We start from the raw sequence: 17,610 nt of genomic DNA, 5'->3' as shown, positions 1-17,610 counted from the left end.
AACAGTTCATTCAGCCTCATTTACTGCCTTTAAAAAAACATGGCTGATATGGCTAGCTTACTTAAACAAATGTGGTTTCTAATGACAATTGAGATGTATACACAATGGCATAAGGGGACGACGAACAGATAAGAAATCAGCCCTTGCCTTGACAGGAAGCCAGTGTAGGGAGGCTAGCACTGGAGTAATATGATCAGATTTTTTGGTTCTAGTCAGGATTCTAGCAGCCGTATTTAGCACTAACTGAAGTTTATTTAGTGCTTTATCCTGGTAGCCGGAAAGTAAAGCATTGCAGTCGTCTAACCTAGATGTAACAAAAGCATGGATTAATTTTTCTGCATCATTTTTGGCCAGACAGTTTCTGATTTTTGCAATGTTACGTAGATGGAAAAAAGCTGTCCTTGAAACAGTCTTGATATGTTCGTCAAAAGAGAGATCAGCATTCAGAGTAACACCGAGGTCCTTCACAGTTTTATTTGATACGACTGTACAACCATCCAGATTGTCAGATTCAACAGAAGATCTCTTTGTTTCTATGGACCTAGAACAAGCATCTCTGTTTTGTCCGAGTTTAAAAGTAGAAAGTTTGCAGCCATCCACTTCCTTATGTCTGAAACACAGGCTTTTAGCGAGGGCAATTTTGGGGCTTCACCATGTTTCATTGAAATGTACAGCTGTGTGTCATCCGCATATCACTGAAAGTTAACATTATGTTTTCAAATGACATCCCCAAGAGGTGAAATATATAGTGAGAACAATGGTGGTCATAAAATGGAACCTTTTTTTAAATTAAAAAAAAAAAATTACCCCTTTTTTCTCCCCAATTTCGTGGTATCCAATTGTTGTAGTAGCTACTATCTTGTCTCATTGCTACAACTCCCGTACGGGCTCGGGAGAGACGAAGGCTGAATGTCATGCGTCCTCCGATACACAACCCAACCAGCCGTACTGCTTCTTAACACAGCGCGCATCCAACCCGGAAGCCAGCCGCACCAATGTGTCGGAGGCTACACCGTGCACCTGGCAACCTTGGCTAGCGCGCACTGCGCCCGGCCCGCCACAGGAGTCGCTGGTGCGCGATGAGACAAGGAGATCCCTACCGACCAATCCCTCCCTAACCCGGGCGACGCTAGGCCAATTGTGCGTCGCCCCACGGACCTCCCGGTCGCGGCCGGTTACGAAATAAAATGGAACCTTGAGGAACCCCGAAATTTACAGTTGATTTGTCAGAGGACAAATCATTCACAGAGACAAACTGATATCTTTCCGACAGATAAGATCTAAACCAGGCCAGCACTTGTCCGTGTAGACCAATTTGGGTTTCCAATCTCTCCAAAAGAATGTGGTGATCGATGGTATCAAAAGCAGCACTAAGGTCTAGGAGCACGAGGACAGATGCAGAGCCTCGGTCTGACGCCATTAAAAGGTAATTTACCACCTTCACAAGTGCAATCTCAGTGTTATGATGGGGTCCAAAACCAGACTGAAGCATTTCGTGTACATTGTTTGTCTTCAGGAAGGCAGTGAGTTGCTTTAATTTTTTCAAAAGCTTTCTCTAAAATTTTGGAGAGAAATGGAAGATTCGATATAGGCCAATAGTTTTTTAAATATTTTCTGGGTCAAGGTTTGGCTTTTTCAAGAGAGGCTTTATTACTGCCACTTTTAGTGAGTTTGGTACACATCCGGTGGATAGAGAACCGTTTATTATGTTCAACATAGTAGGGCCAAGCACAGGAAGCAGCTCTTTCAGTAGTTTAGTTGGAATAGGGTCCAGTATGCAGTTTGAAGGTTTAGAGGCCATGATTATTTTCATAATTGTGTCAAGAGATATAGTACTAAAACACTTGAGTGTCTCTCTTGATCCTAGGTCCTGGCAGAGTTGTGCAGACTCAGGACAACTGAGCTTTGGAGGAATACGCAGATTTAAAGAGGAGTCCGTAATTTGCTTTCTAATGATCATGAGTGAAAGCCATCCTCACTTGGGAAATGCTGCTTTTTAGTTAGCTTTGCGACAGTATCAAAAATAAATTTCGGATTGTTCTTATTTTCCTCAGTTAAGTTGGAAAAATAGGATGATCGGGCTCTTCGATACTGCACGGTACTGTCTTTCCAAGCTAGTTGGAAGACTTCCAGTTTGGTGTGGCGCCATTTCTGTTACAATTTTCTGGAAGCCCGCTTCAGAACTCGGGTATTTTCTGTATACCAGGGAGCTAGTTTCTTATGACAAATGTTTTTAGTTTTTAGGGGTGCAACTGCATCTAGGGTATTGCGCAAGGTTAAATTGAGTTCCTCAGTTAGGTGGTTAACTGATTTTTGTCCTCTGACGTCCTTGGGTAGGCAGAGGGAGTCTGGAAGGGCATCAAGGAATATTTGTGTTGTCTATGAATGTATAGCACAACTTATGATGCTCCTTGGTTGGGGTCTGAGCAGATTATTTGTTGCAATTGCAAATGTAATAAAATGGTGGTCCGATAGTCCAGGATTATGAGGAAACACATTAAGATCCACAACATTTATTCCATGGGACAAAACTAGGTCCAGAGTATGACTGTGACAGTGTGTAGGTCCAGAGAAATGTTGGACGAAACCCACTGAGTCGATGATGGCTCCGAAAGCCTTTTGGAGTGGGTCTGTGGACTTTTCCATGTGAATATTAAAATCACCAAAAATTAGAATATTATCTGCTATGACTACAAGGTCCGATAGGAATTCAGGGAACTCAGTGAGGAACGCTGTATATGGCCCAGGAGGCCTGTAAACAGTAGCTATAAAAAAGTGATTGAGTAGGCTGCATAGATTTCATGACTAGAAGCTCAAAAGACAAAGTCATTTGATGTCAGTGATCTTCAGGTTGGAGCTCTAGAAAGAGGCCCAAGTTCCCGACTTGCAATTCTGAGTTGGATGACCGTTCAAAACTTATTTTTCCAGTCAGAGTTCATTTTTTCCGCCAGAGTTCCCAGTTGTCTTGAACTCACTGAAGTCATATTTCATATTTCTGAGTTTCCAGTTGTTTTGAGCGCAGCAGGTCATGCTGGATTGACAGCATGACCAATGTTGAATGTTTATCCTTTAAAGCTTGGAAAAGAGACCCTTAAACCCAGACTTGGGTCCACACACCCACTCCACTGAATACCAGGCTAGTGATTGCTTTTCAATGCTTGCAGTTAGCCACTGATTGCTTCTAAACCACTCATTGTTGAATTTGGAATTTCCAACTTGTTGTGTAATGTTTATGTCCAATGGCCAATGAGCACCGATACATTTTATTTATAATTTCTCTTCATATGACAAGGATTTGCCAGTAGATTGTCGACTTGATTTATGATGATGACTGCTAGCTAAGATTTTGAAAGTACGATGTTGACATGACCTGTCCAATCAAAGCTATTGTAGATATGTGATTTCACATAATTTTATCTCTGGTCAATGACCTTGAGCCTTCTTGGATGGGCACTTCTAATATAACTCCATGGCAGCATCCAAGGGGCTTGAATTTTCAAGATATATCCTTAGATTTTGCAGTGAAGTAGTGTCCCCATGAGTGACAGAACACTGAGCCAATCACAGCGGAACTAGAGAACATTACCAACCCCTACGCTTCATATTTGCCGCTGGCTGCCCCAACACCACAGAAAGCACTGAAAAAGGCTGAAACACCTGCATTTTGGAGCTGCCTTACTCAAGAAATCAAAACAAAGAGGCCATGTTTGTATGCGGCTTTATTAACTAAATTATGTTATACATTGTTTGCAAACTGATATGTGACACGTATTAATGCCAAAATAACATGCAAAACAGGCTAAATTAGGTGGGGCTCAAAACAGGTGGGTCTCTTCCCCACCTGCCCTGAATGACGACTTTCCACTGAACCTGTTGTAGAACTTGCCGCCGCTGCTGCTACTACTTGAAAAGATTAAACTATAGAAAATAACTTAATTGTAACCTGCTTCTTTATCATAGAACCAAGAGAAGGTGAAGGTTATAGATAAATAAGTCAAATTAGGGTTACAATAACTACTTTACTATGTCCCACTATTCACTGATATTGGGTCAAGCATTTGGAAGCCTGTCAAATTATTCACATGCTGTTATATAAAAGTGACCAATTAAATCACAGTGTGAATTCTTTCATGATTTTGATGCTCACAGAAGCATTTTTCATCTCTATGGGATAAAAAAATAAAATCTTCCACATCCCAAAAATACATTTTATAATATCACTCCGACAAACAATGATACACCACTAAAAAGTATTAACACACCAAGCAAAATAAAAGTATTCTTCACACAATAAATCCACTGCAGCAACATTTTACAAAGAGAGGAGATCAAGAGGCATCATCAATAAGTCATCCATCTCCTCCTGAAGGGCATCAGCTTTCTCATTCAGCAGCATCTGAAAACAGACGCCACAGGAGGACAATGATCAAACAGAGTACAACTTCTGCAAATGCAAGTCACATCTCAATCCAATTTTCTACAACCCTTGTTTGTATTCAGGAAGGAAACAGCAGCACAACTGTACGTATACTAGGCATTTGACAACAGACATACTTTTGCCGAAGCAACAATCTGATTAGCTTGCTTCTTGAAGAGGTTCTCCACAGTCTTGGCGAGAACGTTTGGGTCAGCGTTGGCCAGATGAGCCAGTGTCTTATATCCAGCATTGTACAGCAGCTTGGCTCTTCTCTGTCAAAAGCAGATAAGGGGTTACAAGCATGCAAAAAAACATCTGGAACAATGCCAGAAAACTTTGGCTAGGACAATAGCTCTTATGACTGGAAACCAAGATGTGGATATGTTTTTATGGACCTTTTGTTGCCAGGTAGGACATTATCATGATGCTATAATGCCTAAAAAATGAATTGAGATTTTTGTTTTAAAGTCTGACCTCCATGACTCCTGCTACCTCCATGAGAGGGATGAGCTCGGCCTGGACACAGTAGGTCAGCCTGCGGGTAAGCTCAGTCAGGAGAGCTTTGAAGGGCCAGAACTCTTCCAGCTCCTGATAACACAGAGAGAGGGCACAGTGAGATCACTGGGGTCAAAAGAGAAAGCAAAAGAACATACAACTTAGGAGCTAATCTCAGTAGTGGGCGGCAGGTAGTCTAGACGTTAAGAGCGTTGGGCCAGTAACCGAAAGGTTGCTGGTTCGAATCCCAGAGCCAACTAGGTGAAATCTGTCAATGCACCCTTGAGCAAGGCACTTAACCGTTAGTCAGGTAGTCACCGAGTTGTTCAGCCACGACTCGGTGAAATATAAGATATTACAGTTTTTAATGTCCCGTTGGTAGGATAATCTTGATCGTAGGCCATCGATTTTATTTTCCAATGATTGCACGTTGGCCAATAAAACTGACTGCAGTTTACTCGCTCGCCTATGAATTATCAGATGGCAGCCCGATCTCCGCCCCCTTTTCCGTCTTTTCTTTACGCAAATGACGAGGATTTGGGCCTGTTCCCAGGAAAGCAGTATATCCTTACCGTCGGACACCATAAAAAGGAAAATTATAGCAAGCAATAAAAACAAACGCAAACATAACTAACAAAATAGCACAGTTGGTTGGGAGCACGTAAAACGTCAGCCATCATCTCCGGCGCCATTCTACAATGGCGATTGCTCGTTCTCCGTCCGCAAGGCACTACAGAGGGTAGAGCGTACGGCCTAGTACATTACTAGGGCCAAGCTTTCTGCCATCCAGGACCTCTATACCAGGTGGTGTCAGAGGGAGGCCCTTAAAATGTTCAAACACTCCAGCCACCCTAGTCATAGACTGTTCTCTCTGCTACCGCACGGCAAGCGGTACCGGAGTGCCAAGTCTAGGTCCAAGAGGCTTCTAAATAGATTCTACCCCCAAGCCATAAGACTACTGAACATCAAGCTACTCTGTTATTATCCATGCATAAGTCACTTTAATAACTCTACCTACATGTACATATTACCTCGATAACCGGTGCCCCCGCACATTGACTCTGTACCGGTACCCCCCTGTATATAGCCTCGCTATTATTATTGTACTGCTGCTCTTTAATTGTTACTTTATTTCTTATGTTTTATGTATTTTTCTTGAAACTGCATTGTTGGTTAAGGGCTTGTAACTAGGCATTTCACTGTAAGGTCTACAGCTGTTGTATTCGGCGCATGTGACAAAGACAATTTGATTTGTAAGTCGGTCTGGATAACAGTGTTTGCTAAATGACTCAAATGTAAAAATGGAGGACTGAAGTAACAAAGCTTTTGTCTTTTCAGGGCACCTCTGTGAAACACTGCTAAGAGTCTAGGATGTGGCTCTGTTTGGACGGGAACCAATAATATCATATGACATCTATGCTGGCAGCTACCTCGGTGAAGTGCAGCACGCAGGAGCAGAATACTGAGGAAGAGCTGAGTAGTGTCTGGATGAAGCCCCGGCTGAGCTGGAACCTGTCAGCCACGCTCCACAGGTCAGTCTCCTTCAGCAGGGACTGCAGTACCAGGGCCAGGTACAGCCGACTCACCACCACCTGGTCAACATTCTGGGGGAACAGAGCATTTGGGAAGGACCAAGGAAGTAGAATTATTCCTACTTCTATGGCAAGGACAGCACAGTACAACAGAATGGCACAGAACTGGCTCACTGCATTGTTGCTACATTTATTACATGAATGATCAGTTGTAGAGAGCAGATGTAGAGAGCAGATTTGAATTCACATCACAAGATATTTAGGGTTCATTATCTTCATGACTTAAATTAGTTAAGTCTGCCTTCCATCTAGGGGTTAAAAGGAGAAAAAAAAGCTAAAAAAAAAAAAACAGGATTAATCTAGAGATGAACATAATGTTATTTTTAAGCCAACGTACTCAAGTATAAACCCATAATACCTTAATCCAATGATCCAACCTAAGGAACTGTGAAAATATGACACTATTGATTTAACAGTACTTAAAGCATGCCATGCTTCCTCAATACTCTTACCTTCTTGACATTCTGTCCAGCAGCCTTTCTAGCAACAAAACTTTCAGACACACCAACTGCTGCACACATCTTTTGCTCCGCAGCTGATAACATTGTGAACTGGAATTGATAGGCAAAACAAACTCTTACACAATAATTGTTGTACTAAATACTGCAGAAGACAAACTATTGCACAAAACAATATTATATATACAAAATGTACTTCATTATTAGATATTTTCATTAAACACACCAGAAATGCATAAAAACAAAATTGTTATTTGAGGTATTTTACCTACCAATCTACGTTTAATTAGACAACCAAGAAGTAAGACAACCAAGAAGTACACAAGACCTGGGCTCTAACCTGTCTGAAGTAGACCATCCAGTCAGGCTTACACTGGGAGACCATGTCATAGGGTGTGACCAGGTAGATGAGGTGGAGGAAACTGTTCAGCATCAGGCTCTCCAGGCCTTTAGACAGGTCTCTATACAGGAGGTCACAGTAGGTCAGATCCACTGAGCCTGAGGAGGAGAGGTCAGATACACTAAACACTGTAGCATTGACTCATAGAAAGAAAATGTCTCTGTAACAGGATTTAAATGAATTACTATGAACAATTTCCTTGTATGGTAATAGAAATGAAATTAACACCAGTTCTGGCGAGTTTGAGAGTAGTTCACCTTTGTAAGTAGCTCTTCCTAGCTTGGTGACTTGCAGGGACCCATCTTGTGGCTCTGTGGAAACGGTGACGAGGCCTTTCTCTTTAAGCAGCTCAACACACTCCTGTGTCACCTCCCACAGGCTCCTCTCCAAGCACACCTGTTTCTCCTGGACAGACAGCAACGTGCCACTCATGAAGTCCCTGATCTGCTCTAAGCTGTTCGTGATCTGAAGGGAGACAAAAGAAAACCGGCAAAAACAGGATCATCAATTTATTCATTAATATATTCTTGATTCCATTCCTTTACTTCGATTTGTGTGTATTAGGTAAATGTTGTGAAATTGTTAAGATATTATTTGTTAGATATTACTGCACTGTCAGAGCTAGAAACACAACACCATCAAAAACATCTGCTAAACACGTGTATGTGACCGATACCATTTGATAAGACAAAGTTCTTTGCTAAAAAGAGACATTTTAAAAAGGGAACTGGATTTTTCTGTCATTCACTTAGGGATATTTTTCAGAAATACATTTAATCCAATGACGGATAGAATGAGACTCAGGACACCCTTTCCGTCGCTATGCATTAGATTGCTTATGCAGATTTCCATTGGCGCGGATAAAAGCTTCTTGACCTGAAAATACAAAAAGGTGGACAGGATCAATGGACAGGATCTGCTATAAAATGCCAGAGTGTGGAAACATAAAGGACCAGATGTCACTACATGCATAGGTTTACTGTTATGGTTGTAGCTGTTATTTACCAAGACTTTGTCTTTGTCCTGTAGAATGAGGATGCTCTCTCCATGAGTGTCTATCCCGGCCCGTCCAGCCCTCCCCACCATTTGCTTGTACTGGCTCCTCTTCAAGAAGTCTGCCGCCACGTACGGAGAACGCAGAATCACTCTGGTCCAAACACAATGATGGATCCAATCAAGTCTACAATAAATGTCACTATCTAACACAGAAATGCAACTTCTGTTCGGACAGGTTATGCTTCCTTGCTTTGACTTGCCTCCGAGCAGGTAGGTTGATCCCTGCAGCCAGCGTAGAAGTGCAGGTGAGGAGACAGAGAACCCCTGCAGAGTAGGCCTCCTCCACCAGCTTCCTCTCTTCACTGGTCAACCCACTGTGGTGGTAAGCCAGGCCGTACGGCACCGTCTTCTTGAGCACCGGACACAGGGAGCCATTCCCACTGCTCCTCAGCTCCCCCAGCAACACAGCCTTCTCTGCCTGCTTGTGTTGGATAAAGTCCCTGGAGAATTCAAGAAGAAGTGGCATGTTGTATCAATCACAATCCACACAATCACAACCACTGGACTGACCATAATTTGGAGTACAGAGAAGAGAAATATAAAGATGTCTTTTTACTCTTTCAGGTACTTGCATATCATTCCAGCCACGTTCTCACAGTTCTTCTTGGTGGGACAGAAAACAAGGCAAGACTGGCTTGGAATGACCTCAGTCACCAAGGCAACAATATGATCCTGATCGATCTTCTGCATGGCACTGGAGTACTGGAAAACAAAAGAATTAGACAGGTGCTAAGACTTCAAATACAATGTGAGTCCGCCTTCAAAAGCTGACTGCCTGGCACTGGAGTCCAGTATATCTTCAAATATATATATAGAAATGATGGCTCTTCAAATCAAATGGATGATTATACCTTAAAGTTCAGGACCCGAGAGAATCTGAAGCACTCCTCCTCCTTGGGGTCCACCTCGTATATGCTGTCCTTCAGTTTCACATACTCCTTCAGCTCAACCTGAAACACCATGGCTATCAGTGGCCAACCATCACAGAGACAATGGAGAACACAACACGCAGTGCAGCTTCTATTGGTTTTAACTAAGCTTTCAAGGAATACGTTGGCGATTTTCATGTTGTATATGGACTCTCACAAACAAGGAGGCATACCACAGAGGATCAAATAGCATTGCGTAGATCAAGCCTGTGGTTAGGGAATATCATACCGGTCTGAAGTCATTAGTGTAGCTCTCTGCCTTCAGAAACTTCTGTATATCTTGGAGATTGCCCAGAGTAGCACTCATTCCAATGATCTGAGTTGACTCTGTAAAGAAGAAAATCAGTTTCCCACACATTTTCAAAACATCTTCCTTCACCATGAATATGATGAGAGTAAAATAGCAGTCACACTTACTACTGATATAGAGCACTTTGGCTAGAGTCATCTCAATGATAGCTCCTCTGCTACCATCACCCAACATGTGGAGCTAATAAGAAGAGAAATGGAGTGGCATAAATAATTGGATACTACAGTACAATATAATTGATTGTGTCCAATTCACAAGGCATCAACATATACATTGTTTGTGTCTAGTGAGTGGCTATTCTATGTTTTGTAATGATAACATCTCAGATGTCAATGTAATAAGATATTTGCATACCTCATCCACAACCACCAGCCCCACATTGCCCAGTCTGTTGGTCTCTATGAGAGAGTTTACCAGGCCGTGTGCCTTCTCTATAGTGGCAATGTACAGGGACCTCTTGCCCCTTCCCTTCACTGGAGGGAACCTGCCCTTACTACCAGCATACTCCTCCACCATGAAGTCTAGCTCCAGGCCAAAACTGGCCAACCCTCGAACCTGGGAATGCATGCAAAACACAGTGCTCAGATTTGCCATTGACATACAAAAATGTTTAATTATAATTCCTTTGTACAGTTGGATGAAAGAGGAATTATATACATTTCGTAAACAAAACAATGACCACAATACCTTCTCCTGCACTAGAGATACGTAAGGCAGGATGAAAAGGGCATCCTTCTTTCTGCACAGAAGCTCTTTGAGGATAAGAATCTCAGCCACCAAAGTCTTCCCACCACTGGTGGGAAGAGAGTAGATGAGGTTTCTCCTCTGCTGAACTGAGTCCAGGTTTAGACAAGTTTTCTGCCATTCTGAAATATAAGAGAGCATTGTTATTGATGATACTCTAATATGAAGCAGGGCAAGAGCTCAAATTACTCACACTTAGCAAGACAACCAGACACTTTGAAAACATAGCCATGTTAAAGTTGATGCAGAACTAGTGAGGACATGCAATTAGACAGCGAAAATGAATAGAAATCCATTCACCATATAAATCTTTGATTCCTTTGAGATTGCATATCAGCTCCTTCACTTTGGTGGGAAGACCAAAGAAAGGCCCAAGGTCTGTTGTCGCCATGGAGACAGATTCCATAGCCTGCATGGCAACACTGATCTCCTCTGTAACTACTGCCTCCTTCTGCAATGCAGTCCGGGAGACACTAGAAGGAGTTGCTGCATTAGCCATCATAGCTCTCTTCAGATGATCGGACACGCTCTTCCTTGCCTTGGGGGCGATATGGTTCTCATTTCTATCTTCAGTGCTGACAGACTTCTCAGGATGTCTCATAGGCATGGAGGTTTTGTCCTCATCTGTACAGCAGTTCATGGGTGCTGTTTGGGGATCTTGTAGAAAAGCGAGTTGTGAGCTTGGCATGTCTAGGAAAGCATCATCTGTGAAGCCCTCCAGGAATGATTCTGTCATTGAGTCATCACATGATTGTTTCGGACAGTTGTCTGTTGAAGACTTCAGTGAAGTGAAGTCAGGGTTCCCAGCAAGCAGAATCACAGGGCATCTGCTGCTGGTTGTATGTTCAATGTCATGCTGTCTCATGTTCTGCCCCACTCGATCGAGCTTTGCCAGGAAAGAGCTGTCGCTTACAATGCTGTCATAGTCCCCAAATAAGTCCTCGGGGTCACTGCAGTACTGCAAAAAAAAGCAACGTTAAGAAACTAGTAAATGCACTTGTAACTCACTCAATATCATGTTGAAATTACAGTAAAATCATCAGACCACAAGAAGTGTATAATGCACCATTTTGATATTAGTTAGCTACCCACCTCACTGAACTTTGCATCCATGGATTGGTCCAAAGCTCTGGAAAGCTCTATCTGTCCCGTGTTGTCAGGACATTGTCGTCCAGAAGCACTGGTCCTTTTCCTTGCGGGCGTGAGATGACTTATTCGTCTATCCCTGGACCGCTTCCTCGAGGACTGTCGTTTTACTTTGATTTCGGCACTCATTGTCAAACCTGACTCTGTCGGACACCTCACTGACGTTAGCCTAAGTAAACACTAGTAGCATTCCAGCTATGTTGGCATGCTAGCGAGCTACTAGCTAAGTAACGTTAGTAAATACAATACAATCATGTTGGCTGACAGGGTGAGCTCCTCAATTCATTTGCTACTGAGTCAAATTGGCTGACTGAGTGAGTTGGCAAGCTATCTTGAAAAAAGATAGCTGACGTTAACGTTGGCTAACTTCACGCTAAATGTTAAGTGAGCAAACTCAACCGTTTTTCGTTAGCTGAAAGTAGCTAAATTGACTAGACATGGTTAACACTAGGCTTACTATCAAATCGTCTTTAACAACCGAGAACTCAAAATATAAAATAGAGAATACATTTTGAAGCGTAACTAACCGGATACATACAATACAGACGACAACTATGAATTTGTAAACGTGAGTCTAACGTATTAGCCAATCAGAGACGAGTAAAGATTGTAACTATAAATTGAGTCGGGTGGAGAACGGAACTTTTTTCCGACCTATTGATACAATCAGTCTATATATGCCGTACTGTATTTGAATAATAGACTCATTATATTCTATGGGAGTTTTAGATTTGATATGTGGAAATTGTACAAACTATCACTTCGAAAATACATTCATTTTGGGAGGAACGTTTGATCATGGGCCAACATATAAACGTGAACAGGAAATTACGTCAAATAGACAGAGCTCAATTTTGGCTCTACAATTTCGATTTTTCAACTTTACTCGCTGGTCGACAGAGAGGGGTTTGCGCCTCTATGGGGTATTGTTTCGTGTTAATTATTCGCATGTGGAAAGCAATGCCGAGACAAACAGAGGAGGAATGGAGGAGAAAAGAGAGTAGAGGTCTAAGAGAGTGAGGGAAGAAGAGGGTGAGCTTGAATCGGACAAATTGCGGAAAAAAGGGATATTGTTTGTCAAAGAAGAATGGTAGATAGTGTAAGCAGAGGGAGCTGAAGACAGGAGTAATTGAAGTGAATTAGGGTGAAGTATCGGAGGTGGTAGGTGCGGTAAAGTTATCGGAGACCGAGGTATGCACCGAGGATCAGGATGAAGAAGAGTCTGACAGTGGGAGTGAAGTTTGTGGAAAAAGTGGACTCTTGCCTTTCGGCTGATCCAATTGCGGTTTCACGGTGGGTGAAAAAAAGAGTTGGGTCATGTGGAATCGGTGAGGGTAACTTGAAGTGGTCTAGTGATAATTGTTTGTGTTTCTGCTGAGGACGAATGCGCTCCAAGTAAAACGAATGGGGGTAAGTAAAGTGAAGTGTTTCGATCTCAAGAAAAAGGCACCAATGAAAGGAGGGGTAACTGGGGTAGCAGTAGATATAAACTTTGACCAGCTGAGGGCAAATATTCCCGGTGTATGTGATCTCGTCGTTTGAAGCGACGCAGACAGGGTGGGGAAACAAGAGTCATTGTGTGTTCTTTTGAGTTTTGAAGTAGAGTCTTTGCCTGACAAAGTGAAGTTAGGATATATAAGTTATCCTGTACGAGCGTATGTGCCGAGTACATTAAGATGTTACAGGTGTCAAGCTTATGGGCATGTGGCAACAGTGTGTAGGAGGGAGGGTCCAATGTGTGAGGAATGTGCAGAAAGGCATGAGACAAAGGAATGTGTAGTATTGGGGAAAGTAGTGGAATGTGTTAATTGTAGGGGTGCACATTGCGCTGGGGGTCAGACATGTACCGTGCGAGAGAGACAGTTTGAGGTTTCCAGGGTTAGAGTAGAGTAGAAGTTGTCATATGCTGAGGCAGTGAAGTAGAGGAAGATTGGTTAAGGGGGAGAGGTGGTGAGAGTAGTAGAGATATACCAGTACATAAGGATAGGCCAAAAAGTTAAATATGTCTCAGTAAGATTGGATTTTTAGCTTTTATAGCAGTGGTTATTAATTATACTGCAGGGATGGATCGGAAGTCTCAGAAAATTGAGGTTGTGGTTGCAGCTGCTGAGAGGTATTTGGGTGTGTAAGAGTTCCATGATGTGATAAGTAGTGATGTCCCATCCTTTCAGGGTGATGGCATGAGGTAGGAATAAATATATTTACATTTTGGAGTAGGGGGGTGTTAATTTTATATAATTTTGAAATTAGTGAGTATAGCGTTAGATGGTAAGGTATTTATTTAGTACATTATTTTCCAAGTAAAGTATAAGGGAGTTGTACTCCAGTCTAGTAGATGGCGGTAATGCAACAAATTGGATGTCAACCGCTGTTAAATCTCATAGAAGAAGATTACGTCAAATAACATCCGGATCTTTCCTTCGCAGGTCAAAAATGTTTGCTGTCCGAAGCTTTCGATCTTTACAATTCACATTTTCACAGCTTGGAGGCACACGTAAGAATGATGTTCAATGTTTTGAATTGATTGCATTGCTAGTGATACAAGCATGATTATACTGACGTTTATAATCACTATGATAACCTATTAGCTAAATGGATAGCTAATGTTAGCTAGCGTTAGTTAACCTCTATCTATGCCATCCATCATTAACTAGCCAACCACATGTGTCGATTATCTATCTATCCGACCAGAGCAACCTCTATATTTTTTGTGAGTTAATGTCTGCTTTACTTTTTATCACAGAACAATGTCTCAGAAGTCTGTCAGGCTCGTCTAATGTAGTCCAGAAGAACGATGACATGGTAAGCCATTTTAAAGCCACCTATTAACGTTAGCTAGCTACCGTTCGAAGAGTGCACTAGTAAAACGTTATCAATAGACTAAATGGATCCAGGATTACGTTTTTAAATGCAAATAGAACTTGATTTATATTTACCGTTAGTGCTCAGGGATAGCTCTCGAACGGTATACCCAGGTTTAGAGGCTCACTCCACTCCCCAGCCATGACTGTATAGTCGTGGCCAAAAGTTTTGAGAATGACACCAATATTAATTTCCACAAAGTTTGCTGCTTCAGTGTCTTTAGATATTTTTGTCAGATGTTACTATGGAATACTTAAGTATAAATACAAGCATTTCATAAGTGTCAAAGGCTTTTATTGACAACTACATGAAGTTGATGCAAAGAGTCAATATTTGCAGTGTTGACCCTTCTTTTTTCAAGATCTCTGCAATCTGCCCTGGCATGCTGTCAATTAACTTCTGGGCCACATCCTGACTGATGGCAGCCCATTCTTGCATAATCAATGCTTGAAGTTTGTCAGAATTTGTGGGGTTTTGTTTGTCCACCCGCCTCTTGAGGATTGACCACAAGTTCTCAATGGGATTAAGGTTTGGGGAGTTTCCTGGCCATGGACCCAAAATATCGATGTTTTGTTCCCAGAGCCACATAGTTATCACTTTTCCCTTATGGCACGGTGCTCCCATCATGCTGGAAAAGGCATTGTTCGTCACCAAACTGTTCCTGGATTGTTGGGAGAAGTTGCTCTCGGAGGATGTGTTGGTACCATTCTTTATTCATGGCTGTGTTCTTAAGCAAAATTGTGAGTGAGCCCACTCCCTTAGCTGAGAAGCAACCCCACACATGAATGGTCTCAGTATGCATTACTGTTGACATGACACAGGACTGATGGAAGCGCTCACCTTGTCTTCTCCGGACAAGCTTTTTTCCGGATGCCCCAAACAATCGGATAGGGGATTCATCAGAGAAAATGACTTTACCCCAGTTCTCAGCAGTCCAATCCCTGTACCTTTTGCAGAATATCAGTCGGTCCCTGATGTTTTTCCTGGCTTCTTTGTTGCCCTTGACACCAGACCATCCTCCAAAAGTCTTCGCCTCACTGTGCGTGCAGATGCACTCACACCTGCCTGCTGCTATTCCTGAGCAAGCTCTGTACTGGTGGTGCCCCGATCCCGCAGCTGAATCAACTTTAGGAGACGGTCATGGAGCTTGCTGGACTTTCTTGGGTGCCCTGAAGCCTTCTTCACAACAATTGAACTGCTCTCCTTGAAGTTCTTGACGATCTGATAAATGGTTGATTTAGGTGCAATCTTACTGGCAGCAATATCTTTTCCTGTGAAGCCCTTTTTGTGCGAAGCAATGATGACTGCACCCGTTTCCTTGCAGGTAACCATGGTTGACAGAGGAAGAACAATGATTCCAAGCACCACCCTCCTTTGAGCTTGAATAACAGACTGGAAGCTTCAAATCAGCATGACAGAGTGATCTCCAGCCTTGTCCTCGTCAACACTCACACCTGTGTTAACGAGAGAATCACTACCATGATGTCAGCTGGTCCTTTTGTGGCAGGGCTGAAATGCAGTGGAAATGTTTTTGGGGTTTCAGTTCATTTGCATGGCAATGAGGGACTTTGCAATTAATTGCAATTCATCTGATCACTCTTCATAACATTCTGGAGTACATGCAAATTGCCATCATACAAACTGAGGCGGCAGACTTCGTGAAAATTAATATTTGTCTTTCTCAATTTTTGGCCACAACTGTATGGAAGCAACTTTGCTAAACTGCGATCAGAAAGTGTATCTTTTGTATTTGAGCAATTTATTTATCGTTTCTATGTATGTAAGTTATAAATGTTTCCAAAACTGTGTCGTGTGAGACGAATTTGCATTTAGAGCGCCAAAGCTCTGTCTGCACATTATGCCTGAGCTAATCATAATGGACATTGAATGACTCACTGCATCCATGCATTGGAGTCATGAGAAGGGCTAGCTCAAGGAGTAACATTCCTCCACATGTCAAGAGAATTATTATTTTTTTTTTTTTTCAACTTGATTTGAAGCTATATGTCATTTGACTACAAGGTCTATGACAACTACATATGTTGTATGGATTTACGTAAATGTTTATCTCCCCAGCCTTTACAAATGGAGAATCCATACAAACAACCACAGAAGGGCTGCATTCTCTGTAACATCACAGTGGACTTCAAGAATGTTCAGGTCTGTCATTAGACTATTGTATTAAGTGCTGTGATGCGCAAATATCCAATGTTTATTTATAATTTGCCTAATTTTTCTCCAAACTTCTTTCCAATAGCTGCTGTCCCAGTTTATATCCCCACACACAGGAAGAGTTTACGGCAGGCACATAACAGGTGAGAACTTGGTCAGGAAAAGTGCTGAAAATGTACACATCAGAGCAGAGGCTGTCGTATCAAGGTGTTTATTCTTTTCTAGGTCTATGTGGTAAGAAACAGCGGGAGATCGCCAAAGCCATAAAGAAAGCTCATTCGATGGGTATGCCCTCAAATCACACATTATTATTATTATTATTATTATTGACTGTACACTCCAAACCAACTCATTCACTCAGAATCCCATTCTGAATGATGTCTTTGCACTAAATTTGAAAACAATGTCCACAATAAAAAGATGCAGGTATGGATTTATGGGACAGTAAAATTATTTATACAAAATTGAGTGCAGAGACATGGAATTCTGATGTAATATGAGTTGGTTTGGAGTGTTTTCTTAAAATACTTTAGACACATTTTCATAATGCATTGTAGTCAATGGCAAGTGATGGTAATTTTCTCTGTAATGAAATAAAGTTGTGGGATCAACTACAAGCACAGAAAGAGTGAACAAGGCCACATGAGAAAATGTGTGAACAATATGATCAAATCGAGGTTGCTCTGTAATAGTTTCTCTTTGGAAACTTCAATGCGCCATCTATCACTACTGACCAGAGGATTTGTAATACATTGTGTGCTACAGACTGGTCTGGCTCAAAATGACCATGTTTTGATCATCCAGTCCTTCCTATAATAAATACTGGTAATATTTTCCTCCACAGGATTCATGTCTGTAACCCACAAGGACCCACATTTTATGAAAGATCCAAACATCTGTGACATCCGGCACTTGGAGTAACTGTGTCCGCCTGTATTGTGGAGCTAGTCTAGCATAGACACTAATTGTGTATTAAAACATTTTTCAATGTGGAAGATTGCTTGTTAGTCTCGTCTTTGAGCCGTCATG

General features: G+C 42.0%; 2 protein-coding genes across 3 annotated transcripts; one reads left to right on the top strand and one right to left on the bottom strand.

The window, feature by feature from the left end:
* Positions 1 to 3,706: 3,706 nt before the first annotated feature.
* LOC139408797 (helicase, POLQ like) lies at positions 3,707 to 12,149 on the bottom strand. The gene is made up of 18 exons (XM_071153131.1): positions 11,494 to 12,149; positions 10,702 to 11,359; positions 10,345 to 10,523; positions 10,012 to 10,212; positions 9,765 to 9,837; positions 9,577 to 9,674; positions 9,270 to 9,368; positions 8,975 to 9,120; positions 8,619 to 8,858; positions 8,368 to 8,509; positions 8,134 to 8,238; positions 7,620 to 7,827; positions 7,303 to 7,460; positions 6,957 to 7,055; positions 6,343 to 6,516; positions 4,892 to 5,005; positions 4,555 to 4,689; positions 3,707 to 4,396 (listed from the first exon to the last, which is right to left on the bottom strand). Exons 1-18 carry the CDS (start codon positions 11,674 to 11,676, stop codon positions 4,313 to 4,315), a joined length of 3,096 nt encoding a protein of 1,031 aa, XP_071009232.1. The 5' UTR covers positions 11,677 to 12,149; the 3' UTR covers positions 3,707 to 4,312.
* Positions 12,150 to 12,382: 233 nt separating this feature from the next.
* LOC139408795 (mitochondrial ribosomal protein S18C) lies at positions 12,383 to 17,576 on the top strand. 2 transcript variants are annotated; one of them, XM_071153129.1, is made up of 7 exons: positions 12,383 to 12,840; positions 13,974 to 14,041; positions 14,291 to 14,349; positions 16,486 to 16,569; positions 16,667 to 16,724; positions 16,807 to 16,866; positions 17,426 to 17,576. In XM_071153129.1, exons 1-7 carry the CDS (start codon positions 12,758 to 12,760, stop codon positions 17,500 to 17,502), a joined length of 489 nt encoding a protein of 162 aa, XP_071009230.1. In that variant the 5' UTR covers positions 12,383 to 12,757; the 3' UTR covers positions 17,503 to 17,576. The 2 variants fall into 2 exon arrangements, with proteins under 2 accessions (XP_071009230.1, XP_071009231.1); XM_071153130.1 differs by having other exon boundaries at positions 12,383 to 12,957.
* Positions 17,577 to 17,610: the final 34 nt, after the last annotated feature.

This window comes from Oncorhynchus clarkii, chromosome 5, assembly GCF_045791955.1.
Source record: "Oncorhynchus clarkii lewisi isolate Uvic-CL-2024 chromosome 5, UVic_Ocla_1.0, whole genome shotgun sequence".
NCBI classification, from domain to species: Eukaryota; Metazoa; Chordata; class Actinopteri; order Salmoniformes; family Salmonidae; genus Oncorhynchus; species Oncorhynchus clarkii.
Note: the sequence above shows the minus strand (reverse complement) of the source record. Positions and strands in the feature narration are given on the sequence as shown.